The 15,278-nt window shown below is 39.7% G+C and overlaps 1 protein-coding gene across 3 annotated transcripts in view; it reads right to left on the minus strand.

The window, feature by feature from the left end:
* Window positions 1-15,278, minus strand: part of KIF16B (kinesin family member 16B) — a 219,476-nt gene that overhangs the window by 19,980 nt on the left and 184,218 nt on the right. For all 3 annotated transcript variants that reach the window (XM_034764167.1, XM_034764168.1, XM_034764166.1), the window contains one exon: window positions 142-225. In XM_034764167.1, coding sequence (XP_034620058.1) covers window positions 142-225 — 84 coding nt within the window. The remainder of the gene's footprint in view (window positions 1-141; window positions 226-15,278) is intronic.

Raw genomic sequence — 15,278 nt, forward strand, 5'->3', positions numbered from 1 at the left:
GTGGTAAATGAAGCAGCAAGTAACTTCACACTTACAAATAGACTATTTAACTTCTGCCATATGGGAATGGCTCGTATAGAGTTCTGTCTGCCTGACCTGTCTAAATACACTCTCAAAAGTTTGTTAAAAAATTACCATTACCTCTAAGTGACTCCGCCGTTCCGCGATCACTCTTTCATCCTTATTTCCAAATAGCTTCTTTGGAGGGAATTCTAAAACAGCAAGCTGTAATGTAAGAGAATTAATTGGTACTGTAAATGATAAAACACAAAGTGATCAGAGAGAGGAAAATGACAAATATTCACATGTTACAGTGTATGCCATTAGGTCCAACCCCATTATGCCGTTCTACTAATGTTAATATAATCCAATCAGTACTATAACAATAGGGTTGTACTGTCACAAGTGAATAATGGCAAAGCAAATATAGGAATTCGAATGTCTCCGTCTACCAACATAAAAATCAAAAGTTTGTAAACTGAACCTGCATATTACGCTGGCTGGAAAGAAGAGAATATGAACTGCTCAGGAATTCTATATATTTTAAAGATCAGAATCGTCTGTTAAAATCATTGTAAGCTTATCTCCGATTGTGTTACCATGTATTTCATTTGATTTTGTCTAGTATAGCTATATAGTTTCCATCATTAAATCTGAGAGCTTTTACTGAAATCATGCTTTGCGATAGTTTCGGTGGGCTTCAGGTGACCCTAGGTTAGTGGCAGTGTGTTATTAAAAGTCACCGCGGGTGAGCACAAAGACATGTTAACCTATAATCAGGATATTTTACTGAATAATCGGCCTAACTTTAGAGTGTCCAAACAGAATCCACGTGAATACGGTAAAAGCTTATGTATCACGCTGAAAATGAAAACTACCAACAGCACAGTTTTATTCTGAAAAATGACTATCTAAAGATGTCTCTTACCTATGCAATAGATGCACGCCATGTAGATATTCAGAATTATATCTGTTTATGTCACTACTTTTTAATCCTGTTAGGAACTACAGAAGCCAACTCACTAAGAGAGAGTGAATAGGATTCTATACCCTTCTTGTGCATGAAATGCAATTGTTAATTTCCAGTCAATCAGCTATATCTGTTCAAACTTTTAGAAGGCAATAGGTTTAAACAAGTGTCACAGAAAGTGTAATTTGGCCCATAAAGTCTTATTTCTGGTAATGATGCAAAGGAGGAAAGAAACCACCATTACTCTTAAAGCTGAAGTTTGGTCTGCGGGGATGGCAGTGAAAAATATCTTCACTTTATCACTGACCGTGTCAAATGAGGAAATCATTGAGACACAAACATGCAACCACACAATTTCATTGTTAGAGTCACTGTTCAGAGTGGGGCACTTCCAAAAACAATTGCCTCTTTCCACACAAATTCAAACTGGCTGCCTGAGGATGTCAAGAGAGAACAAAATAAAAGAACTATCGCCTAGTATATAAGTATATTTTAGGGCTGTACGGAGTTTATGCTTGTGTACAATATGCAGAAGCATAGTATATTAAATTACAAGCTTTATTTTTGCCTTTGAACATAAACACTCAATGTAGAGGAGTTCTTCAGCAATCTCCAGTTTTTCAGCAATAATTCTTCAACCCTATTCTCTTGTTAAACCCTGATGTGGATAATTTAGAGTGTTACATTTAGTTCCTGTCTAGACATCTTCAAGTGAGTAATCTGAAGTGGTGCACCAGGGGGCAGTGGTGGAGAGGCTCTTTACTACATCAACCTCTTTTTCCTCAAAATTATATTCCTCGAGTTTCCCCCACCATTTTCTTTTCATCTACTTGCTTCCACAAGCTTAGAGAATTAGCAGCATGTTGCCTAATATTATAGTATAAAAGCAATTATGTCCTTGGTAACAATTCTCATTGCATTAATCACATTTTTTTTTAGTTAATCTATACAACGATATTGATGGATGGCAAAAATCTCACCCCTGAAGAAGTTATGCTATATTAGGAATCACTGCATTATGTGACCACTAGGTATAATGGTCAGACAAATAAAAAGATATGTTTTATATTTTAAAAACATATTTCGCTGTATGTTTGGGGACTGTTTCTTTCTAAATAAAATGAGTTACCCAAATATAAAGGTTAGGGTTGCCACTTTCAAGATTTGTCCTGTAGAGTCAAAACATATTGTATTGGCTAAATGCAGGTGGGGTTTCCCTACCTAAATTCAATTTGAGATTTAGTAATCTTGCTGGATATGGGACTGACTCAGGAAAAGCAGGATCATTCCACCAAAGTGCGGGATGCACAGCAATCCTAAAAATAGTTTTGTAATGCATAAGCTTTCTGAAGCCATTTTAGGAGAAAAATCTCTGTTGACTTCTCTGGAGCCATTAGGTTCTCTAAGATCATCTTGATCAGGGCTAAGGTAGACAAGGGTACCTTAGGCTACTCACACAGTTTAACCCTTGCATAGCTCTGGAATCACTATGCCATACAAATCTTTGCAACCAGGAAAGCAAGAGTTCATTATATTGGAGATGAATTCAATATATTGGAGATGGGCCTCAGCCAAACAAACCCACTCTGAAATTTGTGGAGGTTCACAATATGAAACATGACTCAGATCAGAATTTCATGGCTGTCCAAAAGCTAGGCTCTGAACACCTGAAACTTGGGGAAAAGGGTATAGGTCAGAATCTGGATCCAGATCAGAACATTGAAGCTCAGGCCTATCTTTAGTATACAAATTACATACTGTGAGGATCTTGCCTCCTAAAAAGCACACTAGAGCTAAATTATGCAGCATTGACCATCACACCCCAGTCACCATCCCTCTAATCCACGTCATTCAGTACAACATTGTTTTATGAATTAATTTTGATATTAAACTCAGTTGATTTTATTTTACATTGACCCAGATTTTAAATGTGTTGCACATACTTGTCATATCTGTGTCAGTATACTGACAACCAGTAACATCACCTTATGAGCTATCTGGAGGCTTTGGCATCCAGGTAAGTGACAGCTGGAGGTTTGGGCATTTGGGTAGGGAACAGCTGGTGCTTTTTTCTCCCCAAGAAGATGTGGGAGATGGTTTTGGTTTGTGGTTTCCAAGTGGCAAGCTTCTGGTACTTGGGAGCACATACAACATTGCCTCTCTCCCACTTTTGGGAAAAGGGTTAAATTTGGAAGGGATGTGTGTGAATTTTTTCTTCCCCACTACAGCAATTCTTGAAAGCCATTAATTATCCCACTCCGCCTCAATATCTGTCAAAACAGCCAACAATGACACACAAAAGCATGCATATTAACTTGATGTTCCTGCTAAAATGATAGGCAGTGAACGTTAATATTGATTACCTTTCAACAGTGACTTCCAATGCTTTTCATTGTAGAAGTTACTGTTGAAATGTAATCAATATTGACATTTACTTCTTATAAGTTTAGCAGAAACAGTGTCAGTCTTCATTACTAATAGCCCATGAAACAAAAGGGAGACATTCAAACCACTAGAACTCATGTTTCAGACTGGCTGCAGACTCAGGCAGATATCAAGTCATCAGTTAATAGCCAATTGACATTCTGAAGGTCATCTTTGCAATCAAGAGGGCTAGAAACCCTTTTTTTTAATATTACATAAGTGGAAACAAATTTGTTAACAATTATGAAGAAATGTAAATATTCTTTGTAATTATGTGGTAGAGTATATAATGTTTATGTGTCACTGGCAGTGGTCTCCTTACAGCTGCCATGATTTGTACAACGGATTAGGTTAAAAAGAGGAGGCTCTTTTGCATTTTTGTGGGGGAAAATCATTAATTTTAAGAGGTTCTACTAAATATGTGATGTATAAACATGACAGCGATTCTTATATCAGAACTGTGACTGTTATAACAAAAAAGAAAAAAGAAAAAGTCCAGTAATATGAACATACTAAGCCATGAGACTTTTTGCCATAATTTTGTACAAGCAGCTTCTGTTCTGATGTGTAGTTTAACATGAGGTTTGGAATCAATTAAAAGAAAACTTCACTCAGTTCAGCAACCTGACAGTTCAAAAGTTAAAAAGCATTTGTCTCTACAGGCATAAACTAGGAAATGTATCTGAAACTAGGACGTTTTTAAAATATTACTGGTATTTGAGCTACTAATGGTAGCAACATTTTAATGCATACAGTGAAATTGTCACTGGCAATGTGGGAAGCCTTTAAGAAACTGTCAAGCAGCTGCAAATTGTATTACATTTGCCAGAGATTATCACACTCCTGATATTTATACATCACTGAAATTCACTTGCATACGCTTGTTCATGGACTCAAATGCACAGGATGTCTGAGGGGGGTAGATTATGTATATGGGTCTGTGTCTCAGCTAAAACAAGTGTAAAAAAAAGTATATAGTATCCAGAGCTGAAGACTGTCAGGGATATAAAATCATTCCTTTGAAAAATCAATTGACCTTTCATTTACCCTGTCATCCAGCTGAACTCCCAGGCAGCCACACCTTAGCTATTAGGACTAACTTTTCTCATTAATGTAATTTAAAACCATGCCACACATTAAGACAGCAGCACAAGCGTTCTCATTTCCTACGGGTCTAGGTTTCTTCTAACATGACTTTTTCCCTCCCTTGCTGCAGTGGTGTTGAAAATGTTTGCCAACAGTTCCACAGTTTGGATGTTTTGTCATTTTCTTGGGCTGCTGAGGCGGTGATGTGTTTTCTGTAGGGCAAATTAACAAACCCATTCCCTGCTTGACAGGAATAGTGAGTTCAGGGCCGTTCCTAGCCACTTTGGTGCCCTATGCCATCCCCAGCCCACTCCACTCTGCTCCCCTGGCTCCCAGCCTTGGGGGGTGCAGGGGAACTCTCCCCCAGAACTCAGAGGCGGCATGGCTGGGAGCCAGTGGAACGGAGCAGACTCGGCCCAGGTCGCTCCACTTACCACACGGGGCAAGGGCAGGAAGAGGCGGAGCAGAGCAGGGGCGAGGGCTTTGGGGAAGGGGTGGAGTGGGGCAGGGCTGGGGCGGAGAAGGGGCAGGGGCTTTGGGGAAGGGGTGGAGTGGGGGCGGGACTGGGACGGAGGCCATGGGGAAGAGGCGGAGCAGGGGTTGGAGCAGCATGCAGCTGCTCAGGGCACCAGGAAACGTGGTGTCCCAAATTTCCTGGTGCCCTACACAGCTGCGTACTTTGTGTATGGGTTGGGACAGCCCTGAGTGAGTTAGAGTGATTTCCTGAGGGGAAGCGTCTACATGTGGTGTGCAAGAGTTCTTATTTTTTTATTTTGACTGCAGAGGCATTTCTCTACCATACTTAATTAGATTAGCCTCCGGATACAAATTTTGTTACACACACATGCACACGCAAAGAGCTAAAATGCTCAGAGCTCTTCTGGCTGAACTTCAAAGAAAATGGTGAATTAAATAATCCCAGGAAACGTCAGACTCCTTGTTGTTTTTGTCAGACAGGAGATTGTAGATCAGTGCTCTTTTAATGTGTGTTAGCGTATGTGATGGGGCCTCTGCCCCATGCTGGGTTGGGAGGGGTTAAGGTGGCCCGGCAGGCCAATTAAAACCCCCAAGTAGACCTAGAGGAGGAGCCAGGAAGCAGGCCACTAATTAGGAGTAAGATCAGCTGAGCAGGAGCAGGCGGGGCCAGTATATAGCCAGGTTGTTGACGATTGCAAGGGCAGGGAAAGGCTGCAAGGAAGTAGGCTACAGTCACTCCCGAGTGGAAGGCGTTGGAGGATGGCAAACCCAGAGAGGGGCGAATCCAGTAAGGTAGGAAGAAGCCCAGGTAAACTGCAGCCAGGACTAAGAGATCTAGACCTTGGCTTCATGTTATAGATTACCTGGGCTGAAACCCAGTGTAAAGGACGGATCTGGGTTCCCTACCAGCCACTTGGTAGTGTAGTGGGAAGCGAGAGCCTGAAGCATGGCCTGCGCACTGAACCAAAGTCAGCCAAAGTTATGCTCTGAACAAAAGTCAGGCCCTGTCAGAAAGCAGGTGCTTGCCGATACACGGACTTGGCACAAGTACCAGCAGCATTGCTAAAACACACTGAATATGTAAACGTGTTCTAGCCGATCAGCATGAGGACACCCCAAGCCAGCACAAGATGATTTGACAGAAGTGATAAATGTGGATGCTTTGTCTGAAACGCAGGAGAAAGGTACAAGGGGAAGTAACAAACATGTCACGAGACATGGAAGGTGGTACCTAAGTTGTTGATCCCATATTGTTTGTCTCAATCTATAAATGTTGAGATACCTCGCCCTAACCATCATCCGGCCTAGAGGAGAGCGGAAAGTCCCGCCGCTCACTGAATTGGTCCATTGTAACAGGCATACATGTGCTAGTGTAATTGCAGACATTGATCCAGGGAACTAGGACTGCTTCGTTGACAATAAATCTGGCCCAGCGCCTCCGCTGAATGGAGTCTATGGTCTCTTTGGGCAGTTCAGTCGAGGTCTGCTGGGCTGGCTGGCTGCACAGAGACAGCACAGCACACACACGCCGCCAACAACTAGCACTGGTGACCCGACCGCTCATCTGGTAAGTAGGCGAGCGGTCCTCTGTAGGAATCGCGATCTAACACGGCAGAAAACTCCAAGCTAGGGACCCCCCTTATCCCCTCCCTTCAAATCCCCACAGAGTCCGATGAGGTATAGATACACTGGGTAGCCCTCAAAGGAAGTCCTTATGAGTTAAAAAAAAAAAAAGATAGTGGGAAATCATGGACTGGAACATGTAAAGTGATGGCAGAAACTGAGCTTTAAAAATAACAATTAGAATAAAAAAGGTAGAATATTGGCAACTATAGCCCTGACTGTTAAATGATTAAGACAACACGCCACAGAATTGGCAGGGCAAATAACAGAAAGAAAAAGAAAAAAAAAGAGTTAAAAGAAGCAAGAGCGCCCTGGAAAGCTCTCTTTTAGCAGGATGGCACGCAGTCCAGAGACATTATATGGTACAGCAAGTACAGGAACAAAATAGGAAATTGGAAACAGCTGTAGAGAATCTGCAAAAAAGAAAAATGCCGTCCCCCATTATAAATCTCTTTGGGCTACAACAGACTTCGGGTATTTATACAGTGCCTGAAGAATGGGGACAGAAATGGAAAAAGGTGGCCCTAGCAAAATTAAAAGATGAAACAGGGGATGATTGGAACGGGTGTTGCAACAGGCACATGTGGAATGACCCAGACCAACCACCTAACAACTCATGGACACAGGCCACTGCATTGCAGCCACCACTGTACAATAAGAGCCAGGTTCCAGTAACACTTAAACCACTTGGCTATGGTCACTGTCGGAAGACCGGATACTGAGCTAGATGGACTATTGGTCTGACCCAGTATGGCCATTCTTATGAGACCAAAACTAGTGCCTGTCAGAACTGGAAAAGTAAGTGCACAGGAGGGGGAAGTATCAGAGGGGTAGCCGTGTTAGTCTGAATCTGTAAAAAGCAACAGAGGGTCCTGTGGCACCTTTGAGACTAACAGAAGTACTGGGAGCATAAGCTTTCGTGGGTAAGAACCTCACTTCTTCAGATGCAAGGAGGGGGAAGTAGACTCTGGACTGGTAAATCTGATAAAAGGAGAAAATGGAACAGTTCACGGAGAACATTAAGAGATAGGAGCTGCGACTTAATCGCGGAGGAGTGGATAAAAAAGAATTTCAAGGTGAAAAACCTAGAGTGAGCGAGTTAACACCTAAAAGTGATGCATTCATGTATGGATTTGCCCACAAACAGTTAAAAGCAGTTTCTTAATGTATGCGCAACATGCCTCAGGTGGCACATGACCAGGATTCATCACTGAATTTGGTCCGCTGGTTGGATCATTAGCTTCCCCGGCTCGGGCCAGGTACTGATAGGGAGTGTAACGTGAACGCTGATCCATGCCCCAAAAGCAAAGAAAGGCAATCCTGCAATCCATTTGGCATGCAGACAAAAGCAACAGACACAGAGAACAAATTCAGGTTTTGAAAGAGCAGAAAACAACCCTCACTCGCCTCTCAAAACCAGGATTAGAACCCAGGGATACGGGTTCCCAACTGCTTTAACCCATCGAGCCCCATTTCTCGCTCAGAGTAATAATAGAACCTTCTTTCTCAAATATTTTTACATACTATTTAATTTTTTTATATATCCTCTGTTTGTTAAATATGCTGCTGCCACCTGTACTTTAAGATAACTTGATAAAGTTAATTAATCTCCCTCAGCTCAGGTCTCCCTCCCTTCCTAGGTTGCTCTCCCATCCTCCCCCTCCTCTCCACTCTCTCTGTTTTAAAAGTTCTAGTTATTACAGAAACCTCCATCGCTGAAAGAGAGGAAGCAACTGAAAACACTCCTAACTTTCTTGAAGATGTAGTTGCCAAGCAACTGAAATGCATACTCTGCTTCCAATCCTAACCACTGACCAATATTTAAAACATGGGTTTTCCCTAATTCCATATAGCAGAGTTTTTAAAATAAAGTTATATAAAGTAATGGACAATGTCTTAAGTTACTGACTTAATACAACAAGTGGGCAAATAACAGTATGAATTTTTATCAATTCTTATTAAAAGTTTTAAATAAAAAGGTAATAACTTGCTTATTTAATTACTTCCCCCCGCCCCTGACTTTCCTCCGTGCTCCCCAGAGGCCATGCCCCACTGTTTGGGGACCACTGCTCTAGTGGAAGCCTTGGGGAAATTCTTGCCCTCTGAATATTTTTCCTAGTATGGTAATTATTTTGGCTTAAATTCATAATGTTCCCATTCCAAATACACTACCACAACCTGATCAGTCTGTTAGTTGTGTATTCACAGTTCCCATTGACTTCACTGAAAATGATAGGATAATGAGGCCCCCGGAGCGCTACACTTACACAACAGTATTGCCATTTGACTAATGTGCCTGACTTAAGTTCCGAGATAAGAACTCTCTGTAGCAGTTTTAACAGTTCATGCAGAAATGATGTGTCTGTTGCATACAAACTCATCTAAGCGACATCTGGCTGCATTTATGAAACTTCCTTCTCTTGTGTGACTGACTAATGCTGTAAATTTCAGCCACCCTTGCCTTTGAGAAATGCTAATAATGAAAACTCAAAGGACAGGAATAACTCTTTCTGCTGAACAGACTTGCATTTCTTACTACTCAATATTAATGGCAGATCTCAGGTTCTTAAAAAACAGCTGTCGCAGAGAAATATACCTGCAAACAAATAAGCAGGACTTCTCTAAGTTTGATTTGTTGTAGGCATAAAGCAGCAAATCTTCAGGATAAACTAGGCTTATTATTGAGAGAAATAAAATAGCTTTCTACATTGCTTAGAATGGTAAAAATGGAAACATTCAAAATAAAGAAGCTATAAGCTAAAAACCTTATTTTTAAATGGTGCTTTAAATTTAGATAGCCTACATATATTTAAATTTATGTTTAATCTTTAAACAGATTATAAAGCTGGCTGCTTAAACACAAGTTTAAATACACACCATAAACCCTCATACAACTAATTTCCACAAACCATCAGCTCTCATCTGTCTATGCAAAAGTGAAACTCGAAAGACAGTAAGATCTCCTAGCTGGACAGCTTTATTATGAAAAGATGGACTCACAGGAAAACACTTGGGGCAAAAGGAGTTTGGAGCCGAAGGGGAACAAGCAACTGTGGGGAACAGAGGGAATCCGTGTTGGTGACTCTCTGCTTTATTGTGAGTCTTGCAATATTTTTCTTAGGCCTGGTCCCCACTAACCCCCCACTTCGGACTAAGGTACGCAAATTCAGCTACGTTAATAACGTAGCTGAATTCGAAGTACCTTAGTCCGAACTTACCGCGGGTCCAGACGCGGCAGGGAGGCTCCCCCGTCGATGCCGCGTACTCCTCTCGCTGAGCTGGAGTACCGGCGTCGACAGCGAGCACTTCCGGGATCGATCCCAGAAGATCGATCGCTTACATCCAGACCAGGAAGTAAGTATAGACGTACCCTTAAGGCCTTAGATCCTAGAGTCAAATGAACATATATGAGAATCTCCACCTGTGACACATGGCCAGAAAGGGTGAAGCATCCTGCAGGATAAATGACCCAAATTCAACCTTTAAAGACATATTGGTAGATAATGTTTGTGTTTTTGTGTGTTTACATATATATGGTTAGAGGCTGACAACGTAATCAAACAGTTGCTGTCTATGCTGCATTCTGTTAATTCAGAGATCAAAAGGACATCTTAATATTTAAATGAATTGTAAATATAGAGATATCACTGTATTGATTTCTCTTTGAAGTATATAGCAGATCACCTGCAAATGGTGGAAAACAGCTGGAGATCTTACTATCTTTTGAGTTTTACCTTTGCACAGACAGATGAGAGTTGATGGTTTGTGGAAATTAGTTGTATGAGGTCTTATGGTGTGTATTTAATCTTGTGTTTAAGCAGCCAGCTTTATAACCTGTTTGAAGATTAAACATAAATTTAACTATCTGTGTAGCTATCTACATTTAAAAATAAGGTTTTTAGCTTATAGCTTGATGCTTAGGAAATAGGTCCACTTCAAAGTCTGGATGATTGCCCATTGTTCACCTAAGGACTCCCAACTGTATAAAAACCCTTGGGTCCTGATCCTTTTTATCTCAGATCTGCTTGATGCTTTATGCAGGGGAAGCTTGAGTCATAAGATTGAGATCTCCAGTCCCATCTGGATCACCCTGAATATGAACATTGGACTATAAACTATGGACTAATTCTGAAAGAACTCTTTGCAACTACAAAGCTCAACATCTCTACTATAAAACTGATCTCAGAATGGTACTCATGTCTGTACATATACTGATCTTTTAACCAATACTCTCTCTCTTCTTTTTTAATAAATTTTCGTTTAGTTAATAAGAATTCGCTGTAAGCGTGCATTTGGGTAAGATCTGAAATATTCATTAACTTGGGAGGTAATGTGTCTGAAGCTTTGGAATTGGTAGAACTTTCTTATATGATGGATAAGATTTTCAGGAATCCTCATCATATTTGACTTGGGAGTCTGAGTGGAAGCCCAAGGCTGGGTTGCTATAAGGGAACTGTGTTTTGGCTTCTGTGCAACCAGTAAGGTATTGTAGAAGCTGTTTTGTGCTCGCTTGGTAAATCTAAGCATTAGAATATCCACCAGCTTTGGGGATTGTCTGCTCCATTCTTTGCAGTTTGCCCTAACTGAGTAACCTCAGTGCGGCCTCCCAGGACCCCAGTCACACCACCTCATTCATTTTATTTTATTTTACTTTTATATCTATATCTATATAAAGATTCTAGACCTTGTGGTTTCAGAGACAACTTTGGAAGTGTGACCCAAATGTGCCCTACAAGCAAAGAAAAAGACCCCAAGATTTCTTATTTAAAATCTTCTGATTTTTAAAGCAATCTCATAATTTTGGGGGGGCCTGACTCATGATATTTGAACATTTGGGGTTGGCAATATTGGGACATAAGTCCATTTCACAAGCTTCATGACTATGGAGTCATTGCTAGAGCAATATATTACAATAGTTCTAGAGTAACAAGTATTACACAACCAATTTAACATAATGGTGTCAGCCCATTTGTAAAGGATTTGCTAATCCAGTCAGGTAAGGAGGCGACACAAAGCTATAATCGCTTGAAGACATCCTTGCCAAGCTACTTCATCCTCAGCACACACAAAGCCCATCTCACGACACATTATTGTTGAGAAATCTTTGAGTTCAGTTAGACAACACAACTGGAAGAGAGACTATACACACTTAAATATGCAAATAAAAACCCCTACAATATTAAATCATTAATAAAAAAATGTTGTGTTGGTTAATAGTTTGCCTGACTTTAGTGTTACTGATTATTTATTCCCAAATAAATGTACATTATAACTGGAGTTAAAGTTGAGTACATATCAGACCCCTCTGCTTAAAAACATTTCTCTCCAACACAAGCATAACAAACCTAGGAAATCCAGTATTATGTTTAAACATAAAAGAAATCCAAACAGTCTGAAAATACACAACGGAGGCACCCAAACTACCTTAACTCCACCCAAGTAGCACATAACGTCTACAGTTCCAGATTAGAAGAAGCTGACTTTTAAAGACACAGATTGATTCTTTCGTTGCTCATGGTCTCATGTCCATTTTACAGATTGAAACCGACATTCAGAGAGGATCTGCTCTAATGCCCACTGAAGTCAATAGGAGTCTTTCTGTTCACTTTAGTGGGTGCTAAATCACTCAGATTCTAAGTGATGTGCCCAAGGGCACACAGCAAGTCTGTGGCAGAGTCAAGAAAAGCACCAGAATCTGACTCCTAGTACTCTGCTTTAACCACAGAGCCATTTTCCCCACCTCTCTATTAATTTGTTTTAACACTACCTTCAAAAGTACTTCACCCATTGGGATGTGAGGGGCACTTTTTATATAAACGATACTCCCATCCATCTTCTCCCTGGGGTTTCCAGTTACCTGTCCATTGCAGCATACTTTTTGGCTATAATTTTGATATAGTCCTTAGTGCAAATTGGATGGCTTTGCTCACTTTTTAGTTTTCACCTCTGCTTTGTCCATGAAATTGTCAATTCCCCAAAGCAGTTCAATATTTTTCATTCGAGCCACTGTTTCTCTGTTTATTTTTATATTAAACCCTGAAAGATTGTAGTCTATTGATTTTGTCATGCAGGGGTTTTAATAACTTTTACTGTAATCTCTTGCTTTGGGCTTTGTAGAGGGGTAGACATTCTTGGAAGGCAAAACTGCCTTCTGTATGCTGCAGAGACAGGTGATGAAGAATTCACTTGATTGATTTTGTATTTACTTTACAGCAATCTAGACCTCGTTCTCAGAACAGCGCAAGTGAGTCTCACTGCTAATACAAAACTAAATATTCTCCAATTTACAAATAATAAACAATGTTCTCAGCTCCAGAGCGCCTAAGAAATTAGTCTTCTTCCGTAGCTACCCGTATTTATTTAAAGAAGGAAATGCTATGCTGGTTACCCATGGCCCAAAACTGAAAGTTCAGGACAGAAAAGTTTCTCTCACCATAGATGAACTAACATTCACAAGAAAATAATTTAACCTGAATGGAATAATGGACATGTGAGTTTTGATCAAAAGGGAAGTTTTTATTCTAATACACACAGGAAGACACATTCAAAACCCATGACCGTACAAATCCAGCTAGGATACATTTATTCAAGCCTATGGGCTAATCTAATAAAAGATAGTCACAGCCACCATTTCTAAGAATCTGGTGGTGGTAGATCCCGGGCTGACATAGGCTGTTTAACCGCTTTGTTTAAGGCACCTCGCAAGACATTCTGCATTAAGGGTGACGTCACATCATGGTCAGAAGACAAAGTGGAGCACCTGAGACATCCCCATTTTGCCTTCATGTCCTGCTTCATTTCTCTGGACTGGATTTCTAACAAAGAAACTTCGAACAAAGACTGATCACTGATAATTTCCAGAAAAGCTTTTGCAAGCTTGCAGTTTATTCCATCCCTGTTATGATCTTCATCTATGAACTCTGAAAAATCATCTGTATGTATATGATCTATTAACTTTTCATCTTCTTTTCTTTTATTATTAACTTTAGTTACTAAAGGATCAGTGTGATTATTGGGTAAGATCTGAGTTATATATTGACCTGGCTAAGTGATCTCTTGTGATTGGAAGGGCCCTATATCTGCTGAAATTGGTTTTCAATAACCACTCATCATAAAGTCCAGTGTCTGGCTGGTGAGTCAAGGGCTGGAATGCCTAAGGAGACTGTGTGTTTGACTTCTTGTTAAGCAGTGTGGTGACACAGAAGTTCACTTTTATTACTGACTTGGTATAGTCTAATGATAGAATAAGCATAAGCACCAGTCTTATTTCTCAAGTCTGTAATGAATTTAGTATCCTTAGTTGTGACCTACTGAGGCTCGGTGACACCATCATGAATCTTGCATTGAACAGTATGAAGCAACAAAACCAAACATGAACAGGATTTTACAGTTTATTCATGGTGAGCGATGCTCCTGTTCGTATACATTTTCAGACTGAGGGGCTCAACAAAATGGTATCAATTTCTTTCAAGTAATCTATAGCAGAACATGCCCCTTAGCAAAAAAAAAAAAAAAAAAAAAAAAAAAAAAAAGCCAATACAGTGTGGAGCCATTACAGGCTTATTTATTTAGCTGCTTTGGTAACTCATAGCAAACTAAAAGATGACGTGGGAGGAGCACCTAAACTAGAGCTGCGTACATTTTTTTCATCAAATAGCATTTTTGCCAAAAATGCATTTTGGAGGGCTCCAAAATAATTTGTGAATTCAAGTCAAATTCAATTAATTGCTTTGGTTGAAAAAAATAAAAAGTAAAAATGTTTAGTTTAATCTTTTGTTCCAAAACAGCGCTGTGTTTTGAAATCTGCCTAATTTAAAAAACAAAACAAAAACACAAAACCAGGGCAAAAAAGCCACTCAAAAATGCCTGATTCAAAATGAAAAAATTAAAAAAAAAAAAAGCCTCTGAAAAAACCAGTAATTTGCTCAGTTCTAATACACACTATTCTATGAGTACAAGACAGAAAGGACAGTTACTTCCCTGTAGAATTCTCATAATTAAGGTGTTTGGGTTGGAAAATCGTATGTGATGATTTTTTTTTTTGTTACAAAAGCATTCCCCACTAATACTTGAGTGAGATACGAATATAAATGGAAAAATGGAAAATTATATATACTGCAATTATTGTAATTTGTGCTGAACAAAAGAGATGACTAATATTCTTTTATAAAGGTTTCAGAGTAGCAGCCGTGTTAGTCTGTATCCTCAAAAAGAACAGGAGTACTTGTGGCACCTTAGAGACTAACAAATTTATTTGAGCATAATATTTTATAAAAGTATTGTAATGTTTATAGACAGATATGCCTTTTTATATTACTGTTTTATTAGTTTGCTTTCAATATTTATGGAAAGTGGCATCACTAAGACTAGCAAAGGGCTCAACAGGAAAATTAAAATTAAGTAATTCATTCTTTTATGAACTATATTTCATATACCATCTTCTTAATGCTTTTCTTTGTTTGACATAATTACACTGCCAAAGGGCATCTTTATATGTATTATAATGCTTACTGGTCACAAGCATTATAGTTAATGCTGCAAACAGCTTGCATTCTAACCTTGTGTTCTCACACTAAATTTTCTGCAACATTCACCTTTTGGACTGCAATTTTCCATTCTCTGCCATTCCATTCTCTGTCTTTAGGTGAATATAATTCCCCTGTATATATAATTTGGGAAACTGAACAAAATCCTTTCA

This window comes from Trachemys scripta, chromosome 3 (assembly GCF_013100865.1).
Source record: "Trachemys scripta elegans isolate TJP31775 chromosome 3, CAS_Tse_1.0, whole genome shotgun sequence".
In the NCBI taxonomy this organism is placed as follows: Eukaryota; Metazoa; Chordata; order Testudines; family Emydidae; genus Trachemys; species Trachemys scripta.